Source organism: Pleurodeles waltl, chromosome 4_1, assembly GCF_031143425.1.
Source record: "Pleurodeles waltl isolate 20211129_DDA chromosome 4_1, aPleWal1.hap1.20221129, whole genome shotgun sequence".
Classification (NCBI taxonomy): domain Eukaryota; kingdom Metazoa; phylum Chordata; class Amphibia; order Caudata; family Salamandridae; genus Pleurodeles; species Pleurodeles waltl.
The window spans coordinates 881,872,248-881,899,616 of record NC_090442.1 but is presented as its reverse complement, the minus strand read 5'-3'; the positions used below and the strand labels follow the sequence as shown (position 1 = coordinate 881,899,616).

The following is a 27,369-nucleotide window of genomic DNA, read 5'->3' as shown; positions in this document are numbered from 1 at the left end:
GAAACCTGGAGTTGGCTGTTAGGAAATTAAAGACCCATGTTGATTTCTGGAAGACCCTGCCGCTGGCTGTGGCTGGGCGCATAACACTGCTAAAGGTGGTGGTGCTCCCCCGCTTCCTATACTTGTTTGGAACACTCCAACTATGGGTCCCAAGGTCCTTCTTTACGGCACTCAACACCATAATAGGATCCTTTATATGGGGAAACAACCGTCGGAGGGTGGCATTTGCTACCCTTCAGTGACCGACTAGTGAGGGTGGGTTGGCACTGCCAGACTTTGAGTCATATTATTTGGTGGCCCATCTCCAATGGTATACTCAATGGCTCGCGGGCAGGCAATTACCTGACCAGGAATGGGGCCATTGGTTCTCACTTTGGCTGCACTTACTAAAATGTTATTGAGAATTGGTCCTGCGATCATGCTGGGTTTGAGGGAGTTTATTGTAATCCAGAGAAATTCGGCTAGTGCCCTACGAAGATCCCGCACTAGGACCCACTACGCCCCAGACCTACCACTTTACATGCTGATAGAACTACCACATGGGGTGACTGGTGGGGCCTTCGAGAGTGGCCTACAGTGGGGCTCACCAGTCTGGGAAAATTATTTAGGGACCCAATCCTTCTTTCCTTTGATGAGTTCTGAGTGGATTTCGAACTGCCCCTGGGACACTTCGTGGAACATAGGTCGATCGCTGCAGCTTTCTGCTCCCATTGGAAAACTGGCAGATGCGAACCCGCAGCACAGCTTTGTTGCCACTACATTGCACTATCAACTGGTACCTTCAAGGTCATCTCATGCTTGTATAGATCAATTCAAACTGACACAATGGGCTCACTGAACTCTTTGCAGGCCTACTGGGAGGAGGACCTGGGGACCCCCATTACGGAGAGAGATTGGGAAACTATTTTAAAGCAAACACCCAAAATATCTCAAAATGCTCATTTCAAATTGATATGGTTTTACATACCAAAAGATAAGGGGGACAGGGAGATTATGAATTGGTCCAGTGTACAGCCTCCCTACATACAGTACAAATCAAAAAAGTACACTGTTTCACATAAAGGTCCAAAGGATACTTCTATAAATAGAAACTAGAGCCCTCACACATTCATTGGATGTCATGCTTCATCATAGGGCCTGCTCCTCATCAAGCTGATGATGCAATGTCAGACGGGCCCCACGAGGAGGCTCTTTGCCAGAGACCTTTTGAAGTGCATCTCGTAGTAACGTGTAGGAATAGATTCAAGCCTAGAAAAAAAAGGAGCTGGAGAAGAAGAGTTAAAATCGGCTCGAGAACCACATAGTAGTATGTTTATTATACATGAAGGGTTTCAGGCAAGGTTAAAAACAGTGGAGAGTGGAACGTAAATAATGTTCCTCCACTCCACCAAAAGAAAGGTGGGGCAAAGGAAAAATCTTCCTTCAGCCCTAAGTAGAGGTCAACATGTTTCAGGCCTTAGTTGTCCCTACGGCTCAGGTGCCGTTTCATCAGGACCACAAACAAAAACAAAACAACTCCTAAGCTACACTAAATAACTCAAGTGAGAGTAGGAAACATGGCGAAAAAATGTAACTTACATAAGGAGCTACGCAACAGAGAACCTAAATAGGTGTGGACCCTCCTATATTAAGGACAGGGCTCCTTGGGAAAAATGCGAGCGGGGGGATTGTCGTCGCCAATTTTCAATGAAGCCCCCTCTTCGTGACCTACCCGGGGGCCGCCATATTTTCTACACTCACTTTGTGAGGGCTCTAGCTTATATTTATAGAAGTTCCATTTAGACCCGTGGTTCTTTATGTGGAACTGTGCACTTTTTTGATTTGTAGGGTTTTACATACTGCATAGGGACTACCTCACCCTGAGAAAAATAATACATTTTTTATAATCTATGACGCCTCCTGTGCTAGATGTGGGGAGGTAAATGACAATTTTTTCCACATGGTCTGGGCATGCCCCTTTCTCACTGCATATTGGGAGGGGGTCACCACAATACTGGCGAGGCTGATTGAGAGGGCGGTCCCCACTTCTCTTGGCCATTGCCTCCTCCATTGGCTTCCGCACACAGCTAAATCACTAGTAAATTCCAGGACTTAGCCTTGATCCTTGCTAAATTGAAGATCACACGCCACTGGAAATACCCGAGGGGCCCCCTGTTGCTAACAATTCAACGAGAACTGGAGAAATGGGCTAACTGCAAGGGTTTACTGTTATTGAGAGAGGCACGCCAAGACATTGGTAAATTAGACAACGCCAGGGCATGGGAGTTGTTAGTTGATGGCTTAAAGAACATGGACCAGTGCTCCCGTAGTGGTACTCCCATACCCACCCGCTCCTGAACACTAATATAGCAACCCCCGGTAAACCATGAATTGGCACTTACTATCACCTTCCACATGTAATCCGACCTCACATTCCAGGAGACATGCGTCCAATATCAAGTCAGAAGGGATAATAGGAAGCTGTGCATAACAGGTGGGCTCCATACCAATAATACTGGGGTATTCTTGCATAGAAGGAAAAGTTTGACTCAGAGGATGCAGAGGGAGTGCTGGGAGACAGGGAAGGCAGCAATTAGGCTATTAATACTGTATATCTGCTGATGGTTATCAGTAATACAGTGCATCGCCTGCTACCTGTTATTCCCTATAATTGGAGATTGCTGCAATTTTTGAAAATCAATAAAATATGTTTTTAAAAAAACCTGTAGATATGTCCCTCAGTGTTTTGAGAGAAGTATGGTTTTGTTGCGGATAATGTGCTAATATTTAAAAAGTGTGTTTGCGTAACATTGTGTAATACCATAGGTCAGTGAAAATACATGCAGGCATCGAAAAATCATAAAAATGTTACTAAACCTGCAGGCCTAGTGACTTAAGTAATCTACTTGACCTATTTATAATGCTTTTCACCCATAAACTGGTTTCAAACTATGTGATCCTGGGCAAATAGTTTAATTCACTGAGCCGCCATTTTCTTTTTTTGGCACATATGAGAGCACCTTCAAGTATGCAAGTTCAGCATGTCTGCTATACAAAAAAACAATTGTGCTTAGGAATCATCCTCGGCTCCTCCCTATCCATGACCCTCCAGGTAAACTCTGTCACCTCCTCCTGCTGGCACACACTCCGCAAACTTCGGAACATCTTCAGATGCATCCCAGCAGACTATCGCAGAACAGTCACCCAGGCCTTAGTCACTAGCAAGCTCGACTACAGCAACGCCCTTTACGCCGGCACCTCAACTTGAAACATCAAAAACCTACAACTCATCCAGAATGCCACCGCCAGACTCATTCTGGACCTCCCTCGCCCGGAACACATCTCCCAACACGAGGACCCTCCACTGGCTACCTGTAGAGAAGCAAATCACCTTCAAGCTTCTCACCCACACGTACAAGGCCATACACAACGCTGGACCAGCCTACCTGAACCACCGCATCTCCTTTCACACCCCCGCCAGATCCCTCCGCTCTGCCCAGATGGCCTTGGCCACCATCCCTCACATCCGCAAAACCACCGCCGTAGGACGATCCTTCACCTACACTGCAGCAAAGAGCTGGAACAACCTCCCCCTCAACCCGTCGCTCACCATCTTCAGGAAGAACCTCAAGATGTGGCTCTTCCGATCAATCAATCAGAGTATTTGTAAAGCACACCAGTCACTAGTGAGGTTCTCAAGGCGCTGAGGGGGAGGTTGCTACTGCTCGAATAGCCTTGTCTTGAGATGTCTCCTGAAGGTAAGTAGGTCCTTCGTCTGACACAGGAGGGTGGGAAGAGTGTTCCACGTCTTGGCGGAGAGGTGGGAGAGCGATCTGCCGCCGGCGGTCATTCTGTGGATGCGTGGGATGGTGGCGAGAGTAAGGTCAGCGGAGCGAAGCTGTCAGGCCAGGGTGTAGAAGGAGAGCCGTCTCTTGAGGTATTCTGGTCTGGTGTTGTGCAGTGCCTTGTGAGCATGGGTGAGGAGTTTGATCGTGATTCTCTTGTTGATGGGGAGCCAGTGTAGGTCTCTTAGGTGGGCTGTGATGTGGCAGTGGCTGGGGATGTCCACGATGAGGCATGCGGAGGCGTTCTATATGCATTGCAGTCTTTTCTTAAGTTTGGCAGTGGTTCCTGCATAGAGTGCATTGCATATTCCAATTTGCTGCTTACGAGGGTTTGGGTGACTGTCCTTCTGGTTTCAGTGGGGACCCATTTGTAGATCTTCCAAAGCATGTGGAGGGTGTTGAAGCAGGAGGAGGAGATGGTGTTGACTTGCTATGTCATTGATATTGAAGAATCCAGGATGACTCTCAGGTTGCGTGCATGGTTGGTGGGTGTCGGTGGGGTTCCCTGTGTGGCAGGCCACCAGGAGTCGTCCCATGCGGAGGGGGTGGAGCCGAAGATAAGGACCTCAGTCTTGTTGGAATTCAGTTTCAGGCAGCTGTTCTTCATCCATTCGGCGATGGCCTTCATTCCTTTGAGGAGATTGGTATGATATGAGACGATGTTGAGGTTGTGAAATCAGGTGATGTTAGCAAGCGGAGCCATGTAGACATTAAAGAGGGTCGGGCTGAGGGACGATCCTTGGGGTAGGCCGCATATGATTTTGGTGGCTTCAGAGCGGAATGGAGGGAGGCGAACTCTCTGAGTTCTGCCAGTGAGGAAGGAGGTGATCCAGTCCAGGGCCCTGTTGCGCATTCCTGCATCATTGAGGTGTGTGCGTAGGCTGTGGTGGCAGATGGTGTTGAACGTGGCTGAAAGGTCCAGGAGGATGAGGTCCCTCCCCGCCCACCAGCTCCTTGAGGCCCTCACGGGTGAGTAGCCACGCTTTACAAATAATGATTGATTGATGTAGTAGACTAAACATGTGCTCCATATCTAAGACAAATCGAGCCACAAACAGGATACACATGACCACTTGCTTGCCTCTCAGTTCATTAACCGTACTTTCATCAGGGCCGGGGCAGAAATGGTTCTCAAATCATGTTTAAAATGTATCACATTTAATAAATACATACCTGAAGCATGAAGTGATACAACACTTATTTGCAAACAGCAGATTTTACATTGAAATGGCCACCACATTTCCTAATGACGTATCATTTTAATGAAAAAAGTATATAGTGCACAATGTTTGGAAATCGAGTTTCTTCAAATATTTGTAATTTGTACATCACCAAGTAAAGTGTTCTGATTGGTTGTGCTCCTATTTAAATATTTGTTTGCGTCACACTTCTGAATTACAAAAACAATGTTCTTTCGTAATTCCCAATACATTTTGAAATGCTTGTACTATTCATTTACAAGCTATTTAGATGTTTTGTGTTAGAAAATAAGGGATATCTTACAGCCTTTTGTGTCACAGTGATTGTCAGACAGCTCACTTGACCAACACCTCCAACTGAATTATGAGAAAGAAGAGTAAAGGCCATTTTCCAGGATAAGATAAGAAACAATTAGTAAAAAGACAAATTCACATTTGACCTCTGTCCCTGAACAGACAGCAAATGTGTCAAGATAAAATCAAGATTTAAAGGCCTCTTTATCGCTCATTCACTTTCTGAGTGAACAGAACACCTTTTCCTTCCAGGTAATTTTACTCACCAGGAGCAGTATGTGCTAAAAATAGATGGACCTGATAAAATCTAACTTGCCATAGCGAGTGGATGAGTAGATTTGTTTAGGACTGATGTGTCCAATAACACATGATATTTAGAGCAACTATACTGAAACCTTCACATTGATTACTGTAATGCAAACATCAAATTATCCCTCACAGATTGAATATTAAATTGATTTTACACAAGAAATCAACTCTTATGAATGCTTGAAGCCCTATGAGGTGATTTTACCTTAATCCACAAATGTAACCCCTTGTGCTCTTGTTTTTGTTAAATATATTTTTTAAACAAATACATGGGAACAAAACAAAGTGACATATCCCTTTAAAGCAGATATGCATATTGTAATATGCTGTTTTTTCCATTGTTGAAGGAGGGGACTGGATTCATGCTATCCGCAAAACTTCCCTTGTTAGTCATGGGCACTTTCCACACCCAACACTGGTAATAAACAGCTTATTAAACTTTGTGCAACTAAAGGACTTTCTTCTAAATGATAGCTAGCTTGTAGACATGATTTTTCCGTTAGAGGCAGGCGGGTCCAAAGCCACCGAAGGCGGGGCTTTCACCTCTATGCAGGGTCAATGCTGCTACTGTTCTCCTTTGCAGACGTGCCGTGGGTCAGTCGTGAAAGACGTCCAACCCACTTTTTGTAGTGGATTTATTAGGTGACGGACTATGCATTCACCTCTGCTAGGTTGCTGTTTGTTGGTGACTTGAAAAAAGCAAGTTTGTCTACCTACGTATATTGTGATTATTATCTCCTTTGCTTTATTTCAGTGTGTTCCTTCTGCTGTCGTTAGCTTCGCAGGAGCGAAAAACAAGATTAATGTGGTGAGCTACCTATCTTACGCACTTCACACGTAAAGTTGTCACGATTCAGATTTTCCGGTTTGCTGTAGTTGAAAATGAAACATGTTTTATGCACTTGTTTTTCAGGTACCCAGTTTTCAGATCCTGTTTGTTTCCACGTTTGCTGTCACCACCACTTGTTTAGTTTGGTACGGCTGCAAATTAGTTATCAACCCTTCAGCAATTAATGTGAGTTGTGGCAAAATACAATATTATGATTCCAAAATTGTATTTACACATTTACTGAATATTTGTAAACATCATGCTCATCCATTCTCAGACGTTTGTGTACTGATATGGCAGTCTTATTGATCTACATATTTAAAACTGCCCAGTCTCCTCCCATTTCATCACACTTTGCCCCGTTTAGAGTGGATGCCAGGCTGAAAATGAACATTTTTCTTGTCCCTGTTTTGGCACTGTATAAGTTGCAAGGGAATCTCAGGGTCCCATTTGTAATCGGGCAATAACACCTTCCCCCCTCCTAGGGCATACACCTAGCATTGATTACTTCAGGGAGAGGGGTATTGCTCTCTTCATTACCGGGGCACTTGTAATCAGACCTTTGCAGGTATATTTATGAGAGTGTTGTGTCATGTTTGCAACAAGGTACATGTCTGCTGCAAACCTCTAAGTCAGATTTTTTGCGTGGCTTCAAGTGGTTTCAGAAATCTGGAGTAAGGCAAGGCAGTGCAAATTGTTGTGTTGGCTTACTCTGCCGTGGGTAGGCATTCAATGGGCATTGAAGTGGGTGTCCCCCCCCCCAGGGATTTTGATGCATTCCCAGATTTATAAGGACGTGTAAACCTGGGAATGCGCCAACATCTTATGCCCCCCCACGAAAGGCGTAACGAGGAGAAATATCTTTATTTCTCATTGTTTTTTCCTCTTTCTATGTGTGCTGCATTTTGCTGAAAAAGCTGAAAAGTCCTTTAAGTAAAGTTTATTATACATATAATTTTAGTAAAATCAAAAGGTTTTTTCTCCAGACCTAAAAAGTAAAAATGGGGGTATTCTTCATTTAAGAACAATCTCTCATATTCATTGTGATCATCAGAAATGTAAAATAAAACAAGAAAACATGTTGAATTACAGTACCCATACAACTGCTATTCTTGATCTGTGAAAAGCCGTTTAGTAATCACTGCAATTTGTAGGAAACTGCTGATAGCGCATCCAATCCTTATAAATTACTTATACTTGGACACGCCGGAGGTCGGTGAACCTTTTAACTGGGTTGAGTTCTTCTCATCCAAGAATAGTCGGATCTCTCAAATCAATAATTAATAATCCTTTATAATCAATAACCAATACTCAATTAGTAATCAACAAATTAGGAATTCATAACAATCAGTAATTTGACACACCATGACCTTTCAGTCATGAATAACCACACCTGTTTATTAAAAGTTACTGAGTTTATTTCCCTATATTAACAAAGCTAATACAATATAAGTAAGTCTCAAAATCAAATGATATACGTATACGAACATTACTAGCTGTCCATAGCGACGGAAGAAACGTAATCTACGCAAAATTTGGATTATAATGCACTCAGTTATAGTAATGCAAATCACTAATAAGAGTAACTGAATTTGACTAATTGCATACATCGGTCAGCATAACAAGATTTCAATTCAGCATGGTGCATCAAATGAATACCTCAACTAACCTCTGATTAGCATTGGCATGTGGGGCTTCATGCAAAATGAATTTAGTCAACATAAATTTAGAAAAACTTCTAGCTTGGGCTCTGTCAAAATAAGCAGTTGGTACCTAAGAAAGAAAACACAATGCATAATACAATTATCCTTTTATAATTACCAAATACAATCAGCATTCAAGGAAAGTCTTCGTCCTTCAGGTACTGGTTCGATCAGTATGGGGCAGATTTCAAAGGGGCAAAGTTTTAGGGCAGGTTTTCCTTGCAGCAACAAGGAAAATGGGGCAAAAGTTATCGTATGGGCAAGACGGGGTAAAGTTAAAGTTAAAGTCTCTAGGGTGAGAATTCTTAAAGTCTCTTTCTCTCTGGAATAGAGAAAAAGCATCAAAGGGTTATCAAAATGGCTTCTTGAATCTTGCTTCAAAAGAATGGCATCAAAGAAAATGGCTGGCTTCTCTTTGTCCGGTGGGTTTAAGTAAGAAACCTTCCGAATTCTTCAGGGTCTTCCATTGGAGGGTCCATGGGGTGGTTTCTCTTTAACCAATGAATAGTGTTCTTCTCTTAATGTTCACCTACGCATAAGGTGTCCTTGGAGTTTTGGAACACAACTAGCAACAAAGTTGCCAATTAAATCTGCATCAGTGTCTTTATTGTCTGCACCTGCAGAAACTGACCTTGCTTCAAAGGGGATGAAACTTGCCTAGCACGAAACCTTGAGGTAAGTGTATTAGTCATTCTACTGGAAAAATACAGCCTTTAAGTTTAAACACATTTTTGTTAATACAAGTGAAAACCACGCAGTTAAATTTGTGACCAGGCAACTAGGCCAAAGCCTCTGCTAAATTTAGGCTAAGCATATAACAGTTTCAACAAGAAAATCATAGAATACATCTGCAATTATGACGGATTACTACATTGTCGATCCTTCATGATTGATTAAGCTCATTTATAATACTGGCGAACTACTTCGTGGGCACATTTGCCCACATACACTATTTTTCTTTGCTAAAATCACATCGTCTCATACTATTTGTACACATGATATATGAATATTTGTTAGTCTTACTTTTTCTGCTTCATCAAATTCTCCTCTGATGACTAATTATGTCATCACATTAAATCTTCCATCACAAATTTTATTTCATTAAAATTCTGTTTCATTATCTTGCATTTCAGTCATCTCCCTCTTCCTTTTTGTTCCCTTTGATTTTTCCCTGTATATTTCTGCCATTTTCTTTTGTTCTTTCTCTTCTCTTCTCTTCTCTTCTCCTCTTGTTTCTTGATTTCAATATTTTAATAGCTTTCCATATTCCCCAAATACCTATTAAGCAAATTAGTATTATTAATATCCCTTTTACTATTTTCAGTAATATTCCATTCCAAATGTTGCTGAGCCAATTTCCCACGGAAGCAATTCCTTTTCCAACCTTTTCCCATACTCCTGGTTCTTTCAATTCTTTCAAATCTGCACTATCGTTAGTTAAATTTGTAAGCATATTTCTAATTTGTCTACTGTTGTCTGGTATATATGAACAACAGTGACGTGCACCAAGCATTTTGCAAATGCCGCCATTCTTTGCTAAAAGAATGTCTAAAGCATGCCGATTTTGAAGAGTCATAGCTCTTTCTGCAGCAAGTTCAGCATCAATCATGATCATGGCTCCTGAGAATTTTGTCAGCATGTTATCCACAATAGTAGACAACTTTCGTATTTTGATTGAATTCAATATAACTCCTACGGAAGGAATCATTGCTCCAAATATATCTCCTACCACACCAGAAGCTGTCTCCCTTTTCTGAATACAATGTAATTCAGATAACTTTGGAAATTTCTTTAAGTCGTCCAGTTGATAAATCTTTGGAAATACTATCCCCAAATAACATCTCCCATAACATCCTTTTGGAAGACGATAATAGGCATTGAGTCCACAAATATAGTATACTCCTGGAGTAGCTGGATCTAGGCCATTTAACATGAATGTCCATTTACTCTGGAATAAAAACATGTGTTTACATTCACTCATTCCTACAAAGATTGTGTCATAATATGATTTAGGTCTATATATACAAAGCTTCCCTATATGTATCGCGTCTAAAGCCAGTTTCCCTTGTGTCTTTATTGCGGAAAAAGCATAGTTATCTACAGATGTCCTTTTATTTAATTCTTTTTCTAATTTTTCCTTTACCATTTTCCTTCTATCTTCAGTGTGATCTAAAAAGCTTTTCTCTACGGGTGAAAGCAAGCATGTAAGGTTTTCTTTATGAGCGTGAACTGTGGAAAAAGGCGATAATGGTTCAAAGAAACCCCTAACTAATTTTATATAATAATCTCTTGCTACTTGACTCAGGTACTCAATTATTGGAACATATGAAAATACAATGTCCTGATTAGAATAGAAGTATTGAATATACTCCTGACCATAAAATCTTGTTAGTAACAAACTACATTTTATTCCATACGTAAGAGGCATGCTATGATATGTCACGCCTTCTATTACTGAGGTAGGTATTTGTGTACATACATAACAATCTTTCGCATCCATTGTCTCAACATACTCATTCAGCAAGCGATAGAAGACATTAGAAGAAAGTTATTTCTTGTCGTGTAAATATTTTTCGTCTTGCTCGAGTTTCTTCAAAGGGGTTAATTCAGTAGTAGTTTTAAAGGTAGATGCATCATTCGCGTCTCTTTCATTCCCTCCATGCATTCCAAGAATTATTGCCATAATTATTAGTACACATGCAGTTATTAGACCCATACACATGTATTTACAATATTTCATTTTATGTCCTTGTGTAGTGTAGCCTGTCATGATCTATATAGAATCAGAAAGTTGAAGGCACCTTATCAAATCAGATTTGCAGATATATAAAGGTTGAACGAGGTCAAAGTACACACGGTTTTCTTTAGCAGCTTAGTCTCTTATCGGTTTTAGCAGCTTTGTCTCAAAATCGGTTTCAAAAGTCAATCAGGTTATCAATGTTTTATTCGGTAATGTTCATGAAATTTCACTTTTTCAAGTACCAAAGTGTCGTTCTGCTTCTTCGCTTTCAAGACTAAGAGATAGAAATTTGTCTGACCAATCGTTAGTGGCTGTGTATGCCCATTCTGGACCAGAATGTCTTCTGCTCAGTATTCTTTCCCTTTTCAATTTTGCATCTCCTTTCGATTCTCTTTCACTTATGTCTTGTTCTTTGGCTGTGTCTTTTTCTTCATTCGATGTTTTTATTACGATAGACACTTCTTTTCTTTTCTCCTTCAATTTTGGCCATTTGTTTTCGTTCAATGTCTCTTTAGTCTTTGATATGCTTTGCCTTCGTTTCGCGTTGTTCTCACCTGATGGACCTGCAACCGGTTCTGGAAGAATTTGAACAATTGCACTCTGCTCTGTCTTGTCTCCTTCCCCTAGGAGGTCAATCAGGTTTTCTCCTTCTTTTCCTGCATCGTCTGCTTCTGGGAAAGCCCTCCTCTTATTAGGCTCTCCTGCTTCTTCACCTGTGATAGGATCTTTGTCACCTCCAGGAGCTATGTCACCTCCTCAGGCTTCTTCTCTGCTGTCCTCAAAAGTATCGACTTTGTCTTCCTCAGAGAATATTTCTTCTGTCTCGATTTCTTCTTGTTCACTTTCAGGCTCTCTTCATTCTGTCTCAGTGCCTGGTACTTTCCTGTCAGTTGTTGGTAATTTCAGCACTTCACTTTCCTCTTCTGTGGGACACGTCACCCTTTTCGTGGGACTGGCGTGAATCCAGTTCGGAACTCCCGCACATTTCACAGCGGTGGTAGTTGTAGAATCACTTGAAAAGGTCCTTTCCAACGGGGTTCCAGACACGACTTCCTCACGTGCTTCTTTATCACAACCCAGTCACCTGCTTTCAGGGTGTGTCCTGGACCTTGGATCGGTGGCAAGGTGGTTGCCTCCACCTGGTGAGAAAAAGAGCGGACCACATCAGCCAGACCTTTGCAGTAGTCCAATACCATTTCATCTGTAATATTTACAAGAGCATTTGCAGGAACTGCCGGAAGTCTCATGGCTCTGCCCATGAGAATTTTGTGCGGTGATAGTCCAGTTTTTCTATCAGGTGTGTTTCTCATTGACATTAACACCAAGGGCAACGCATCAGGCCATTTCAAGTTTGTGGATGCGCATATTTTTGCCATCCTTGATTTCAGCGTGCCATTCATTTGCTCCACTAGTCCTGATGCTTCAGGGCTGTAGCTACAATGCAATTTTTGTTCAATGTTCAGTGCTGCACACAGTAATTTGATTACTTTGTTATTGAAGTGACTTCCCCTATCTGATTCCAAAGAGATCGGGAATCCAAAACGTGGTATGAGTTCTCTCAAGAGTAGTTTTGCAACTGTGAGACTGTCATTTCTGCGTGTAGGGTATGCTTCAATCCAGTGACTAAAAATACACACAATCACCAACACATATTTCAAGCCTGCATGCATAGGCATCTCAATGAAATCCATTGGCATCCTGCTGAATGGCCCACCTGCTCTTCCAATGTGGCTCAAATTTACTACTGTTCCCTTCCCTGCGTTCATTTGTTGGCAAATGACGCAACGATGGCAAACTGCTTCAGCAACTTGGCGGAATTTGGGATTAAACCAATCAATTTTGAATAATCTAATCATGGCATCCCTTCCAAGGTGGGCTTGTCCATGGTATAACCTGGCTAATTGCGTCAAAAGACTGTCTGGCAAAACCAATCTCCCTTCACTAGAAACCCACAAATCATCTGGTTTCTTTACGCATTGTAATTTACTCCATGAGAGTTTTTCATCCTTACTAACATTATTTTGTAGGAATTTTAATTCTTCGATTGTGTCTACGACTTTTAGAGCAAAGGCTTCACTTGGTTAAAGTTCTGGCTCATTTATCAAGTTCCATTCGTCTCTGAGCAATATACAGTTCAATGCGCAAAACCTTGCGACTTGATCTGCATATCCGTTTCCCAAAGAAACGAAGTCTTGTGATTTCGAATGTGCTCTGCATTTTACCACTGCTACTTCTCCTGGCAACTGGATAGCATGTAACAATTCTCTTATTCTTTCACCATTTGTCACTGGTGATCCTGAAGAGGTCATAAAGCCTCTTTGTGACCACAATTGTCCAAAATCATGCACTATTCCAAATCCGTACTGACTGTCAGTGTAAATGGTGACTTTCAATAATGCAGAAAGTTGGCAAGCTCTAGTAAGGGCTACTAGTTCCGCTACTTGTGCAGAGTAAAGTCCTTGAAGCCAAGATGCTTCTAGAACACCAGTTATTGTACATACAGCATATCCTGCTTTCAATATTCCTAGTGCATCTCTTAAACATGAACCATCAACAAAAATAATCTGATCATTTTCTTCCAATCGAGTATCTTTGATATCAGGTCTTGGTTTTGTACAAAATTCAGTCACTTGAAGACAATCGTGCTCTATATCATCAACACTTTAAATTTCAACATTTTCACTGGGAAACAAAGTTGCTGGATTCAATGTGGTGCACCTTTTCAATTGCACATTTGGTGAACCCAAAATTATTGTCTCGTACCTTGTGAGCCTAGCACCAGTCATGTGCTGTGTTCGGGAACGTGTCAAAAGTATTTCGACTGAGTGAGGGACCATAACTGTTAAAGGATGTCCCATCACTATTCCTTCACTATGATTTAGGCTTATACCAACTGCTGCTAGCACGCAAGCATCATGGTAAGGCTGCTGCGACTGGATCCAAAGTAGCTGAAAAATATGCTACTGGTCTGTTTACGCCACCATGGGCTTGAGTCAAGACAGACAAGGAACATGCATCACGTTCATGACAAAACAATGTGAACGGCTTTGTGTAATCAGGCATACCTAAAGCTGGAGCTCTGCACATGCATTCCTTTCATTCAATAAAGGCATCCATTTCTTTTCTTTTCAACACTATTTCATCCTGCGCATCTTTCTGGGTCAGTTTCAGTAAAGGTTTGGCTAGAGTCGAGAAATTGGGAATCCATTGGCGACAGTAGCTCACCATTCCCAAAAACCTTCTCACTTCTTTTTTGGGTGGACTCATTTGAAGTACACTCGTTATTCTTTCTTTCATTATTCTTCTCAACCCTTTTTCTATTTGGTGACCCAAATATTTCACTTTCTTCTGGCAGAATTGCAATTTTGAAGGAGACACTTTGGGCCTGATTACAACTTTGGAGGAGGTGTTAATCCGTCCCAAATGTGACAGATATACCACCAGCCGTATTACGAGTTCCATAGGATATAATGGACTAGTAATACGGCTGGTGGTATATCCGTCACTTTACCGTCACTTTTGAGACGGATTAACACCTCCTCCAAAGTTGTAATCAGGCCCTTTGTGTCCATTCCTTCCCAAATGGTTCAGTAGGGCAAGAGTGTCAACTATACAGTCATTTTCTGTTTTGGATGCGATTAGTAAATCGTCAATATACTGTACTAAGGTTGATTCAAATGGTAATTCCAATGATTCCAGATTTTTCTTTAGAATCTGATTGAAAATTGATGGTGACTCCGAAAACCCTTGAGGAATTCGACACCAACTGTAGACCCTGTCCAGGAATTTGAAGCAAAAGAGAAATTGGCTGTTCTTATGAAGAGGCACAGAAAAGAATGCTTGTGACAAGTCGATGACTGAGAACCACTCTGCATCACAGGGAATTTGAAACATTATTACAGCTGGATTTGGTACTACAGGACAACATTTGACTATTATGTCATTTATTTTTCTCAAATCTTGAACAATTCGGACCTTTCCACTTGGTTTTATTAGTCCCATGATTGGTGAATTACATGGACTACTTAGTACTTCTTTCAGTACTCCCTGTTTCACAAATTCGTCAATGAGTTGGGCGACTTTCATGAGAGTGTCTTGTGACATATGGTATTGTGGAGTCTGAGGAAAATTTACATTGGGGTTTACAGTCACTTTCACTGGTTCTGCTCCTTTGACCAATCCTACTTCTTTCCCTGTCATATCCCACACTTCCTTTTCAACTGTTTCTTGTAACTCGGCTGGAATATCTGCTTCAGTGAGCATTGGATAAAGAGTAATCAGGGGATACTCTTCATCAACAGTTTCCATTTCGTCTTCTTCTAAACTGTTCTCTTCTTCCTCATCACTGTTTGTCTGAATTTTAATTCCATTATTTGAGCACATAATCGAGCATCCCAATTTGCACAATAAATCTCTCCCTAATAGGGATATCGGACTTGAGTCACACACCACAAATTTATGTAACCCTTGAAAGTTACCAATTTTGACTTGCACTGGATCTGTAATTGGGTTTGTCAGATACCTATTTGCTACTCCCACTTCTTGAACTGTTCTCCCTGAGAGTGGCAAATTTGGTACTTCAATACTTCTGACTGTAGAGCGTGTAGCTCCTGTGTCAACCAAGAATGAAACGCTGTGACCCATAATTCTTCCTTCCACATATGGTCCCTTTTGATCAACTTCCAAAGATGCTGCAAGCATACAATTTCCCTCCTCATCTGAACTTTCACTCTCCCATTCATTGTTTTTTCCATTCACACTGTGTAACGGGAATTGGTGTACTGTGTTACTTTGATTCATTCCTTGACCTGTAACCTGTTGAGGAAGCATTACTTGTTGCTGATTCATTGGTGCTAATGATATTTGCATTTGCTGATTAGGTACCGTAGGAAACTGCTGTTGCATTGGCTGCGATTGTACCATTTGTACACGGGGCATTTGCACCTGCTGTGGTTGTATGGGTTGTAGACCTTGCATCTGATTTACATTATTTTGAAAATTTGGATTCGGACCTTTCAATTACGGTCCTCTCATATTCTGTAATGTATTGACATAATTGTTTTGCTGACCTACACCTTCCTGCACCAACATTGGGCACTCCCGTTTCCAATGCCCGACGATTCCGCACGTGTGACATGGCATCACCTTCTTCATTGCCTGTATACCATTTGGAATCATAACAGTATTTAAATCAGGACCATTATTCACAAAACCTCCTCGGCCTCTGCCTCTCATCTGCGGCTGGAACATAGCATTTCCCTGCTCTTTCTGCTGCGGCAACTGTTGTTGGAAACCTTGCAAACCTGTCTGGGCTGCTCTAATCTGCATCACCATCACTTTTTCTTTTAACCTTTTCTGCTTTGTCTCAATCTCATCACTGCAGTACTTTGCATAGTTCAACACTTCATCAATCGATTTTGACTGCCAACAAATCAAATGCATTTTAATCATCTGGCTGATTTCGGGTCTCAATCCTCCCACAAATCTGAACACAAAATGGAGCATGTCCTTTGCCTCAATCGTTTCCGTGCCACTGTAATTTTTAAATGCTTTCAACAATCTCTCATAGTATGCATGTATTGACTCCTTAACCTCCTGTGCTGTTCTGTCAATCTTCTGCCAATCTACATTTTTCGACGCAACTTTTGTTTTCAGGTACTCAATCACTTTATGGTACATGCTTATTACCGTAGGCGATGGTGCACATGTGTCCCTATCTCTTTCTGGTTCACTTGTTGGCCAATCTACAGCCCTTTTACAATCTTCCCACAAATCTGCCGGAACTACAATTTCGAATAAAGTATTCAGGTCTTCCCAAAGACATTTTGCGAGTTTCACAAATCTATCTGTTTGCTGATACCATTCGATCGGTTTCTCTCTTAACTTAGGGTAATGATCCGTAAAGGATTGAATATCACACCTGTGCCATGGTACATGGACAAGTTTTCCCCCTGCTGTTTCTCTCATTGGTAACATGGTTATAAGATCATCATTCTGTTGTACTTTCTCATTCCGATCTGGTGTACTTTCTTTCTTCTTATCCTTTTTCTTAACTCACCTGCTCTCCCACTTGTCTAAACATCTCCAAACCTGCGCGCTTTGCAGTATCTCTTTAAGGTGTGTCCTTATTCCTGCAGACCTCATGTGTTCAAAATCTTTTGTCTCAAAGTCTAACCTGTAACTTCTGCTCAAGTGTTTGGTTTTACCTATGTCTATTTTGTGTCTGTCTGCAATTTCTTGTAACCTCCTATGTATGCTGCTTACTTCTCTTGTAATTCTAGGGCAAATGTATCTCAGCTCTTCTTCTGTGTATGATTCCAACCTGTTCAGACCTATCGTTCCATGCCCAATCTTATTTTATTCAAATATTCTTCTCCTTTCCCGCTGGGTGTACTCTGTGGGGAGTTCAGGCTGTTCAACCATTGTGTTAACTGTTGTGTGTTTAGTCCCATTAATGTGGCATTTACGTCTACTGCTACTGATGGTTTCTGTAACATTTCTGTTTTTGAAGTCAGCGGTACTATTAGTGGTGGACTTGACCTTACCACAGTTGACGGAGCACAAACTGGAATTGGACTAAATTCCAACAAAGACCCAGATCTATTTGACAGTGTTCCTACCGGAGTCGTTTCTTGAGTATTTTCTATGTATCTCCTCCCTGTCTCATTTTGTGTCATTACCCCTTGATCGCATACACTTGGCTTAGCCTGTATATATAATGGTACTGGCGGACCTACAGTGATAGGCAAAGATATTGCATCCGGATTCTGTCTGTTCCTCAAGTTCTGTGGCATGTTAATTCCCACATTATGGTTCATCATTGCAGGCATGTTTAACTCGTTTTCTGCTGTTTGAATGTACTTTGGCACTTCTTGCATCTGCTTTTGAGGCATCAAAATTTGTGTTGATTCGGTTTGAATCAATGTCGGTCTTTGGTAATTCTGTCCTCCCTGCACCATTAAATTAGAAGTCATTTCCAAATTGTGCTCATCATAATAGCGTCTTTGGACCTGTGGCTGATAATCATTAACAGGTTTCAGTTTAGTTATGTCAGGATACATTCTCTGAACTTGTGGTATTTCCGGTGTAAAAGGCACATCAGGACTACTTTGCCTCTGCAATATTCTCAAATTCGGAGCTACAGTACCCTGTATTGGTTCTGGAGGGGCAGTACTAGTGCTTGGGCCATTTTCATTTTCCACATATGGTGGTGGACGGTCATTTAGCAATTGCAGAATGAACTCCTCATCGTCCGATTCGTCTGACCTTTTCGAGCTTCTATTGTTTTCTCTATCTCTTGTCTGACTCCTGTTTGTTTTATGGGTAGCTTTCTTTCCTTCCATCTCTGCTTCATCAGTAATTGCTGGAAACAATTTAATTCCCTGCAATATATCTGATCTCCAAACCTTTTGAGTACTATCCCATCTAGCATCCGCTAGTGTCTTTTCTACTTTTCTCACTCTTGTCTCAAATTTCTTTTGTATTTGCCTTCTAGCCATTTGTTCCCAAATTGCTAATGCTTCAAACTGTGCTGGTCTTGGAGGTATTTTCATGTCATATAGCGCAAATCTTAGATTCTCCAAAATTCTTAGAATCATGGATGGGAAACGCTACACTTCCATGCTTTTCTGTTAATTTACACCATTGCTTTAACCATAGACATGGTGCAACACCCTTTTCTTCAATCACGATGTAAGCTGGTGTACCCTCAGGTGGTGTTTCTTCTTCTATATTTGCTTTAATATATACATCTCCCCTCAAGGCACTCTTAAGTGCTTTGAAAAATTTCATCTTTCTGTCTTTTATTTTCTTTAAAATGTAATCAATAGGTGACTTTAATTCCCGGAATACTCTTCGCTTGCCTTTCCCCACCAATTGCGCTTCACGGACTGCGTCCAATCCGCGGCTCCTAGTGACGTCACACCCACACACTGCGGCTGACAAAGTCTTGCAGCTTGTCCTCCTTCATTCAGCTTCACTCAAAACTAATTTCTGCAATATATCGCAAGCACTAACCAAAAAGAAGAAAACAAATCTGTTGGTTTACTACAGGAAAGGTAACACAATCGCTTCAGAAACCTTAGGGATTTTTCACTAGCCTCTGTAGTTATTCCATCTTTCTCGGTTTCCCACTTTCGCAAGCAAAATTTGACCTGCTAATTTTACTCTCAACTGATCAATGAACTATTCTAGTGCACTTTAGAATTCGTCAAATCTCAAAGTCAAAAAATTTATTTTATTCCTCAACATTCGTATTGACTTATTGACCATGCCCGATCAACCTACTAAACCGAAAAAATTACAACATCAATCAAGTGTCTCATACACTTTTCAACATACTCCGGAGTTTCTTGACCTCGCAGGGCCCGTCTCAACATCAACAACCACGTGGACAATTTTTCCTGCACAAAGCGCTACACTCATATGAAGTTCGACGACTTCCCTACTCTCACACTTTGGAGTATCACTCCTCTAAAATTTTGATTGGAGTTCGTAACCCCCTAAAATCCTCGCAAACTTCACAATTCATCTGCGGCATAAGCTGTGCAAGCGCGAAACCCTAACTTCACTCATACTGTCACTAGAAACACCGAAAACATTCTCACACCTCCATTTCCTCCATTCGCAAGCTCCGATATTCCGGGAAAGTCATTGGGGATTTAGGGCATCATCATCTCTCCAATTTGTTTTATCAAAGAAAATTCTAACTTGAATCCGTCTATTGTTCGGATGGGGTCCCAAAGGGCTAAACCATCAAACTCTGCTACCATCTACTGGTAGCGCATCCAATCCTTATAAATTACTTATACTTGGACAAGCCGGAGGTCGGTGAACCTTTTAACCGGGTTGAGTTCTCCTCATCCAAGAATAGTCGGATCTCTCAAATCAATAATTAATAATCCTTTATAATCAATAACCAATACTCAATTAGTAATCAAACAACAAATTAGGAATTAATACCAATCAGTAATTTGACACTCCATGACCTTTAAGTCATGAATAACCAAACCTGTTTATTAAAAGTTAATTAGTTTATTTCCCTATATTAACAAAGCTAATACAATATAAGTAAGTCTCAAAATCAAATGAAATACGTATATGAACATTACTAGCTGTCCATAGCGACGGAAGAAACGCCATCTACGCAAAATTTGGATTGTAATGCACTCAGTTATAGCAATGCAAATCACTAATAAGAGTAACTGAATTTGACTAATTGCATACATCGGTCAGCATAACAAGATTTCAATTCAGCATGGTGCATCAAATGAATACCTCAACTAACCTCTGATTAGCATTGGCATGTGGGGCTTCATGCAAAATAAATTTAGTCAACATAAATTTAGAAAAACGTCTAGCTTGGGCTCTGTCAAAATAAGCAGTTGGTACCTAAGAAAAAAAACACAATGCATAATACAATTATCCTTTTATAATTAACAAATACAATCAGCATTCAAGGAAAGTCTTCGTCCTTCAGGTACCGGTTTGATCAGTATGGGGCAGATTTCAAAGGGGCAAAGTTTTAGGGCAGGTTTTCCTTGCAGCAACAAGGAAAATGGGGCAAAATTTATTGTATGGGCAAGACGGGGTAAAGTTAAAGTCTCTAGGGTGAGAATTCTTAAAGTCTCTTTCTCTCTGGAATAGAGAAAAAGCATCAAAGGGTCATCAAAATGGCTTCTTGAATCTTGCTTCAACAAAAATGGCATCAAAGAAAATGGCTGGCATCTCTTTGTCCGGTAGGTTTAAGTAAGAAACCTTCCAAATTCTTCAGGGTCTTCCATTGGAGGGTCCATGGGGTGGTTTCTCTTTAACCAATGAATAGTGTCCTTCTCTTAATGTTCACCTACGCATAAGGTGTCCTTGGAGTTTTGGAACACAACTAGCAACAAAGTTGCCAATTAAATCTGCATCAGTGTCTTTATTGTCTGCACCTGCAGAAACTGACCTTGCTTCAAAGGGGATGAAACTTGCCTAGCACGAAACCTTGAGATAAGTATATTAGTCATTCTACTGGAAAAATACAGCCTTTAACACGTTTTTGTTAATACAAGTGAAAACCACGCAGTTAAATTTGTGACCAGGCAACTAGGCCAAAGCCTCTGCTAAATTTAGGCTAAGCATATAACAGTTTCAACAAGAAAATCATAGAATACATCTGCAATTATGACGGATTACTACATTGTCGATCCTTCATGATTGATTAAGCTTGTTTATAATACTGGCGAACTACTTCGTGGGCACATTTTCCTACATACATTATTTTTCTTTGCTAAAATCACATCGTCTTATACGATTTTATATACATGATATATGAATATTTGTTAGTCTTTCTTTTTCTGCTTCATCACTGCCAACAGGGATTGGTGGGAGGAGGGTGGAATTAAACACCTGGCATCAGTTGCCTGCTACACCTGAACGGTGGCCGTGGTTATCATGAAGTCTGGGCAAAAGCTGTGGCCAAAGGCTTTGCCCTCAGCAGGGGAGTAGCTACCATTGGTGCAGCAGGCGCAGTGGCACAGAGCCCAGAGATGCCCATTGAACTTTGATAACTGCCGTATTTTACTACCTCAGCAGCAGTCAAAGGGACACTTTTATTAGCTTGCTCCAGAGCCCATGGCATCCATGCCACAGTACTTGCCCTGAGAAGACTGGTTTCTACCTGAGGTGGTATGGTCACAAACAAAATGATAGATGGGATGCAGCTGTAGTATTTGATCGTACCTGAGAATAATTCAAGCATTCCACCAATCACTTTTTAGTTTTCCTCAGTGTGAAGCCCAACCCCACTGTCAGCAGCCCTGTGAGCGATTATATCCCAGCTAATTGCACATTTTGCTGTGCAGTGAAATTACTGAATAGAAAACCCAATTTAAAAGAATATTGACCCAAAATTTGTTATCAGGCTTCTAATGTCATTCTTGTGAGTGTGAATTTTAGCATAACAAACTCATGAATTTGGTTGCTGCAACGCTGGTGAAGGAGGAGGGACTAGGTGATAGATGGAAAATGCACCAGAAGTTCCAAAATCAAGGAGTGAAAAACACTGTCAGACCTGTCGCAAACCAGGGAGGGAATCGCGGGATCCCAGTTAGATGAAAAGTAGGTGTGCTTGGGTAGGTGATTTAGGGTTCACCCCTTAAACAGATGGGGAATTAAAACACACAAAAAGAACACGCACCACTATCCATAACATTTTAAAATATTAGCTATTGAATATGTGTGCAATTAATGTTTATTCAGTGATGTTATTACATTGAAACTCTGTTTGAGTTACTCCAATAATTATTGGTCAATTGTATTGTATGTTTACATGCAGTATTTGTGTAACAGAAAACTAGCAGAAATGCAGCAAGTAGCGAGTCAATGGCAAACATACTTTCAATGGGTGATTGGAGGGGTAGCTGGTTTCTAAGTGTGAGAGTGGACCACTACTGAAGCTGGATAATAATTTCTTTAAAGAGGTGTGTCTTCAGCCGTTCGTTTAATTGAAGAAGGGTTGGGGGCAGCTGCGATGGATATTCATGTCTTTGTCAATCCTGGGTGTAGAGAATTAATCAGGAAAAGCTTTGTCTTTTTATATACTTTTGTTCAGGTGCCATGTTTCAGTTTGGGTGACACAAAGTACACAAAAACGTGATGGGTGGCATGCTTGAATTAATCTCAGCCAGTGGTAATCACTCAGGGCAGATCCTAATCCACTGCAATTTTGCACACCTTGCCAACTCAGATTGGACCCAGCTATGAGCAAATCAGTCTTAAACCTCCTCCAATTGGAACAGTTCAGCCCTAATTGCCATGCAAGCTCCTCCCTGAACCAGACCACCAGCAACCCAGGACGGTTACAGGCCCATCAGCCAGGTAGAGCTTGGTTCCAGTGACACAGTGTGCACGGGAACCCCGCTTGGGCATACCTATACCACTTAAGTGTACAAAACTGTGATGGACGGAATGCTTGAATTGATCTCAGCCACTGGTAATAACTTGGGCAGCATCCCAATCCATCATTATCTGGTACCCCCATGCCACCTAACTTTGGACCAAGCTATATGCAAATCAGTCTTGACCCTGCTACAATTGTGTCGCTTTAAGTGGGGCAGGTATACCCAGACATGGGTCCCGGGCACATTGTGTCACTTGAACCAGCTGTACCTGGCTGATGAGCCCATACCAAGGGTAAAACTGGTCCTGCGTTACTTGTGTTCGAGTTCAGGAAGGTCCGGGCTTGGCAGTTAGGGTTGGACTCCTCCTATTGAAGAATGGTTAAGACTGATTTGCAGTTAGCTGAATCCAAACTGAGCTTGCATGGTGTGCAAATTAGCAATGGATTTAGATACCACACTAAGTGATTACCAGTGGCTGAGATGAACTCAGGAATTCCATCCATCCCTGGTTTGTATACTTATTGTGTTGCCCTAAGCAGGATGGGTATGCCCAGACTTGGGCCCCATGCACACTGTGTCACTGGAACCAAGCAGTACCCGACTGATGAACCCATAACTAGGGCAAAACCAGCCCTGGGTTGCTTGTGTTCTAGTACAGGGAGGACCTGGCTTGACAGTTTGGCATAGACTGTTCCTATTTGAGAAGGGTTCAAACTGAGGTGGCATAGTTTGCAAAATAACGATGGATTGGGATGTGGACGTGAGTGATTACCAGTGACTGAGATTAACTGAAGCCATACATCACTGTTTTGTATACTTATTGTGTTGCCCCATGTTAGACCTGGCAACTTTTTGGTGTGTGTCCCCTGTCTTTTTGCCTTCTGACCTCCTGGATTAGGACTCTGCGCATTTTACCAGTGCTAATCAGTGCTAAAGTTCAAGTGCTCCCCATATCAAATGTACTGTGGAATGATTTATCCATAATTGGCATATTTGATTTACAAATAAGTCCCTAGTAAAGTGCACTAGAGGTGCCCATGGATGTAAATCAAATGCTACTAGTAGGTCTGCAGCACTGGTAGTGCCACCCACTTTAGTAGCCCTGTAAACATGGCTCAGACCTGCCACTGCAGTGTCTGTGTGCAGTTTTAAACTGCCAATTCGACTTGGCAAGTGTACCCACTTGCCAGGCCTAAACCTTCCCTGTTACTACATGTAAGGCACCCCTAAGGTAGGCCCTAGGTAACCCCATAGGCAGGGTGCAGTGTATGTTCAAGGTAGGACATATACTAGTGTGTTTTATATGTCCTAACAGTGAAATACTGCCAAATTCGGTTTTCACTGTGAAAGGCCTATCTCCCTCATAGGTTAACATGGGGACTGCCTTTAAATATCCTGAAAGCCCAGATTCCCTTTGAGAGCAGACAAAATGTGGAGTTTAGGGTCTCTGAACTCACAATTTAAAAATACATCTTTAAGTGAATTTGGTTTTTAAATTGCCCATTTGAAAATGCCACTTTTAGGAAATAGGCATTTTCTTACTTAAACTACTCTGTGACTCTGCCTGTTTGTGGATTGTCTGTCTGGGTCAGTTTTACAGTTGGGCTGTTTTGCACTTCTCTCTAGACAGTGACAGAAAGGGGGCTGGGGTGTAGCCTGCATATCCTGATGAGCCATCTGAGCTAGAGTGTAGGGAGGAGTGGTCGTTCACACCTGAAAGGACTGTGCCTGCCCTCACACAAAGCAGTCTCTAGATAAAAATCTAACGTACAGTGTTAAAGATATGAACTTTGCAAGATTTATCTTAAAAATACAGTTCCTTGAAGTTGAAAGCTCCACCTGGGGCTATCCCAGCATCGTGATCAACAAAACCAACAGTTCAGGCCGCCCCTGCATTTCGGGCCAGCTACGGTGTGGGGAAGACCCGCAAACAGTACCTTGGATTTCCAGGGCATCGTGACCCTCGCGGTGAGCTCTGGAGAGCGGCGTCGCGGTGTCGCTTCTGGAGTCGGTGGCCCCTCAGTGGTCCCTTGAAGTCACACGAGTTGCGGATCGAACTCCAGGCTCATGAAGTCACAGATAAATATTGGCTACATTCCTAAAACTGGTGTGGTGCCCTTTTGTAGTGTTATCACTGTAATACTGTGTGTTATGTGCAAATGCTTTACACATTGCTTCTGAGAGAAGCCTGACTGCTCATGTCAAGCTACCAAAGGGGTGAGCAGGGGTTATCTGAGTGGGTATCTCCCTTATCCTGACTAGAGTGAGGGTCCCTCCTTGGACAGGGTTCAAACCGACTGCCAACTAGAGACCCCATTTCTAACACCCTAAGTAGGACAGGTATGCCCAGATGTGTACCCCATGCACTCTGTGTCACTAGAACCCAGCTTTACGGGGCTCTTGAGCCCATAACTAGAGTGAAGCTAGTTATGGGTTGCTTGTTTTCTGTTCAGGCAGGGCCTGGTTTCTCAGTTTTAGCTGGACTGTTGAGCAGGGTCAAGACTGATTTGCATATAGTTGGGTCTAAATCGAAGTAACATAGGGCCATACGCACGAACACATTTTCCCATAGACACAAAATAATGATGATTGGGATGCGGCCAGTGTGATTACCAGCAGCTGAGACTAATTACAGCATTCCATTCATCAATGTTTTGTATACCTAACATTTCAGTTTTAACCAGACATTTATGTGTCCTGAGAAAAGGCCAATACATATGACAATGAAAAGTGGAAGCCTTCTCTTACGATGGAGGTGACACCATATGTCTACAAGATCCAGGCAATAGTTTGCTCACTCTTGTGACTATGTGCACAAAAAGGCCAATAATCAATTCGTTTTTCGAACGCTTGAACAATGTCGAATCCAATAAAGCTAATTTTGGAGCAAACTTGCAATACATGCAGGTATCACCTTCATTTGGGATAGGTGCTGGTATTACTGTAAAGTGTCAATCTATTTTTAGTCTACCAAGTATCCAATTTACCTTTACTGCTTTCAAGAATATTAGTTAATTTCCTGATCTTGTAACTTAACATTGCCGAACCAGAGCTGTACCTTTGTAAGGACAAACCAGTGTCAAACCAAGTATTGTGAATTGGTTCGCTTTTACGTTCATAAATTATATGTGCGCAGCATAGTACTTCGTCTGGATTCCTAACCTCTAGCTATTTATAATGTTCTCCTTGTTACTTAGCCCAAATTTCATGAACTTATTTTTCATTTTTCATTTGGTAGTGTGTCCTTAACAAGCAGTCACCCCAGGCAGGTCCTTTCTTAGTTAGAAGTTACTGTGCATTCTATTTATGTTTCTCTCTACACCTTACAGGAAATCTGAACCTGTACATTTTATGTGACAGAATTGTCTAATACTGTTTTTTTTTTTATTCCTTCTGTAGATAAATGTTAACTTGATTCTACTATTTCTACTTGAAATCCTCATGGCGACAATAGTAATCGTCTCTGCAAGGTCTAATCAAAGAACGTTCATGAGAAACAAGGTAGGTATTATTTTGCTTGTCATTTGTGAAAATGTACTCCCTCAATGAAGTACAAACTGTGCTCACATCCTAGTTAGTTTACCGAAAGATATACAGCCCAAACCCCCCATACAGACCCTACCTCACTCTGCAGTTCCTTAACAGCTGTTCACAGTCACACGTTGTGGCTAAACTATGCCCTTGCTGGTAGGATGGAGATTTGGGCATTGTGAATATAGGAAGTTAGGTGCATATTTATTATACGTTTTGCAATGCCATGTGCCACTCAAGATGACGCAAAACCTACAATGAGGTTTATCAAGCCATGCAAGGCCACCCTGCACGACCCTGCATGGCTTTGTAAATCTAGTGTAGTGTAGTGGTTCCAGTGACACAGTGTGCATGGGACCCAAGTCTGGGCATACCCATCCTACTTATGGCAACACAATAAGTATACAAAACACGGATGGATGGAACTCTTGAGTTAATTTCAGCCACTGATAATCACTGCCTTGCGTTACACTGCACGTTGAGGGTGTTACATGGGTGGAGCGTGGATGTTCCCACACATCCACCCACGTATTCTGTGAATTCCTAGATTTACCGAGAGTGATAGACCTGGGAATGCATCAAAATTGTACACCTTACCCCAAGAGGAGTAACCCCTTGCTGCACTAACACAGGTGGCAAACCTGGAACTATCATGAACTGCAACAACCAGAATACACATCCGATAACGGGTGATGACATGCTGTGCTCTTTCAGCCCCTCTATTTGCCACTGGGCTAGATCCAGAGCTCAGATAGAAAAATATGTATTCCACTGGCAAATTAATATTCTCCTCCTTTATGGATGTGTAGCAATGAAACAAGTACAGCTGTACTATGTGCAATGTTTCCTCCTGTGCTGCTGTTTCAAATATTTTGTATTTTTACCTCTGGTTTCACTCAAACCAAACATGCGCACATTTCTATATGTTTATTGGTTATTTATTAAATTTGTTTTGAAATCTATTATACTTTCATGCCCTGTTCTCATATTACTTGTATTTTGGGTTTAACCTTATATAAGTCAATAACGTTCTATAATCTTTCTAATGCTGCCACTAA

At 41.6% G+C, this 27,369-nt stretch overlaps 1 protein-coding gene across 4 annotated transcripts in view; it reads left to right on the top strand.

Moving 5' to 3' along the window:
* The window catches only part of MLC1 (modulator of VRAC current 1), a 206,867-nt gene that overhangs the window by 52,534 nt on the left and 126,964 nt on the right, over positions 1-27,369 (top strand). For all 4 annotated transcript variants that reach the window (XM_069230093.1, XM_069230096.1, XM_069230097.1 and 1 more), the window contains exons 4-6: positions 6,381-6,434; positions 6,540-6,641; positions 26,180-26,281. In XM_069230093.1, coding sequence (XP_069086194.1) covers positions 6,381-6,434; positions 6,540-6,641; positions 26,180-26,281 — 258 coding nt within the window. The remainder of the gene's footprint in view (positions 1-6,380; positions 6,435-6,539; positions 6,642-26,179; positions 26,282-27,369) is intronic.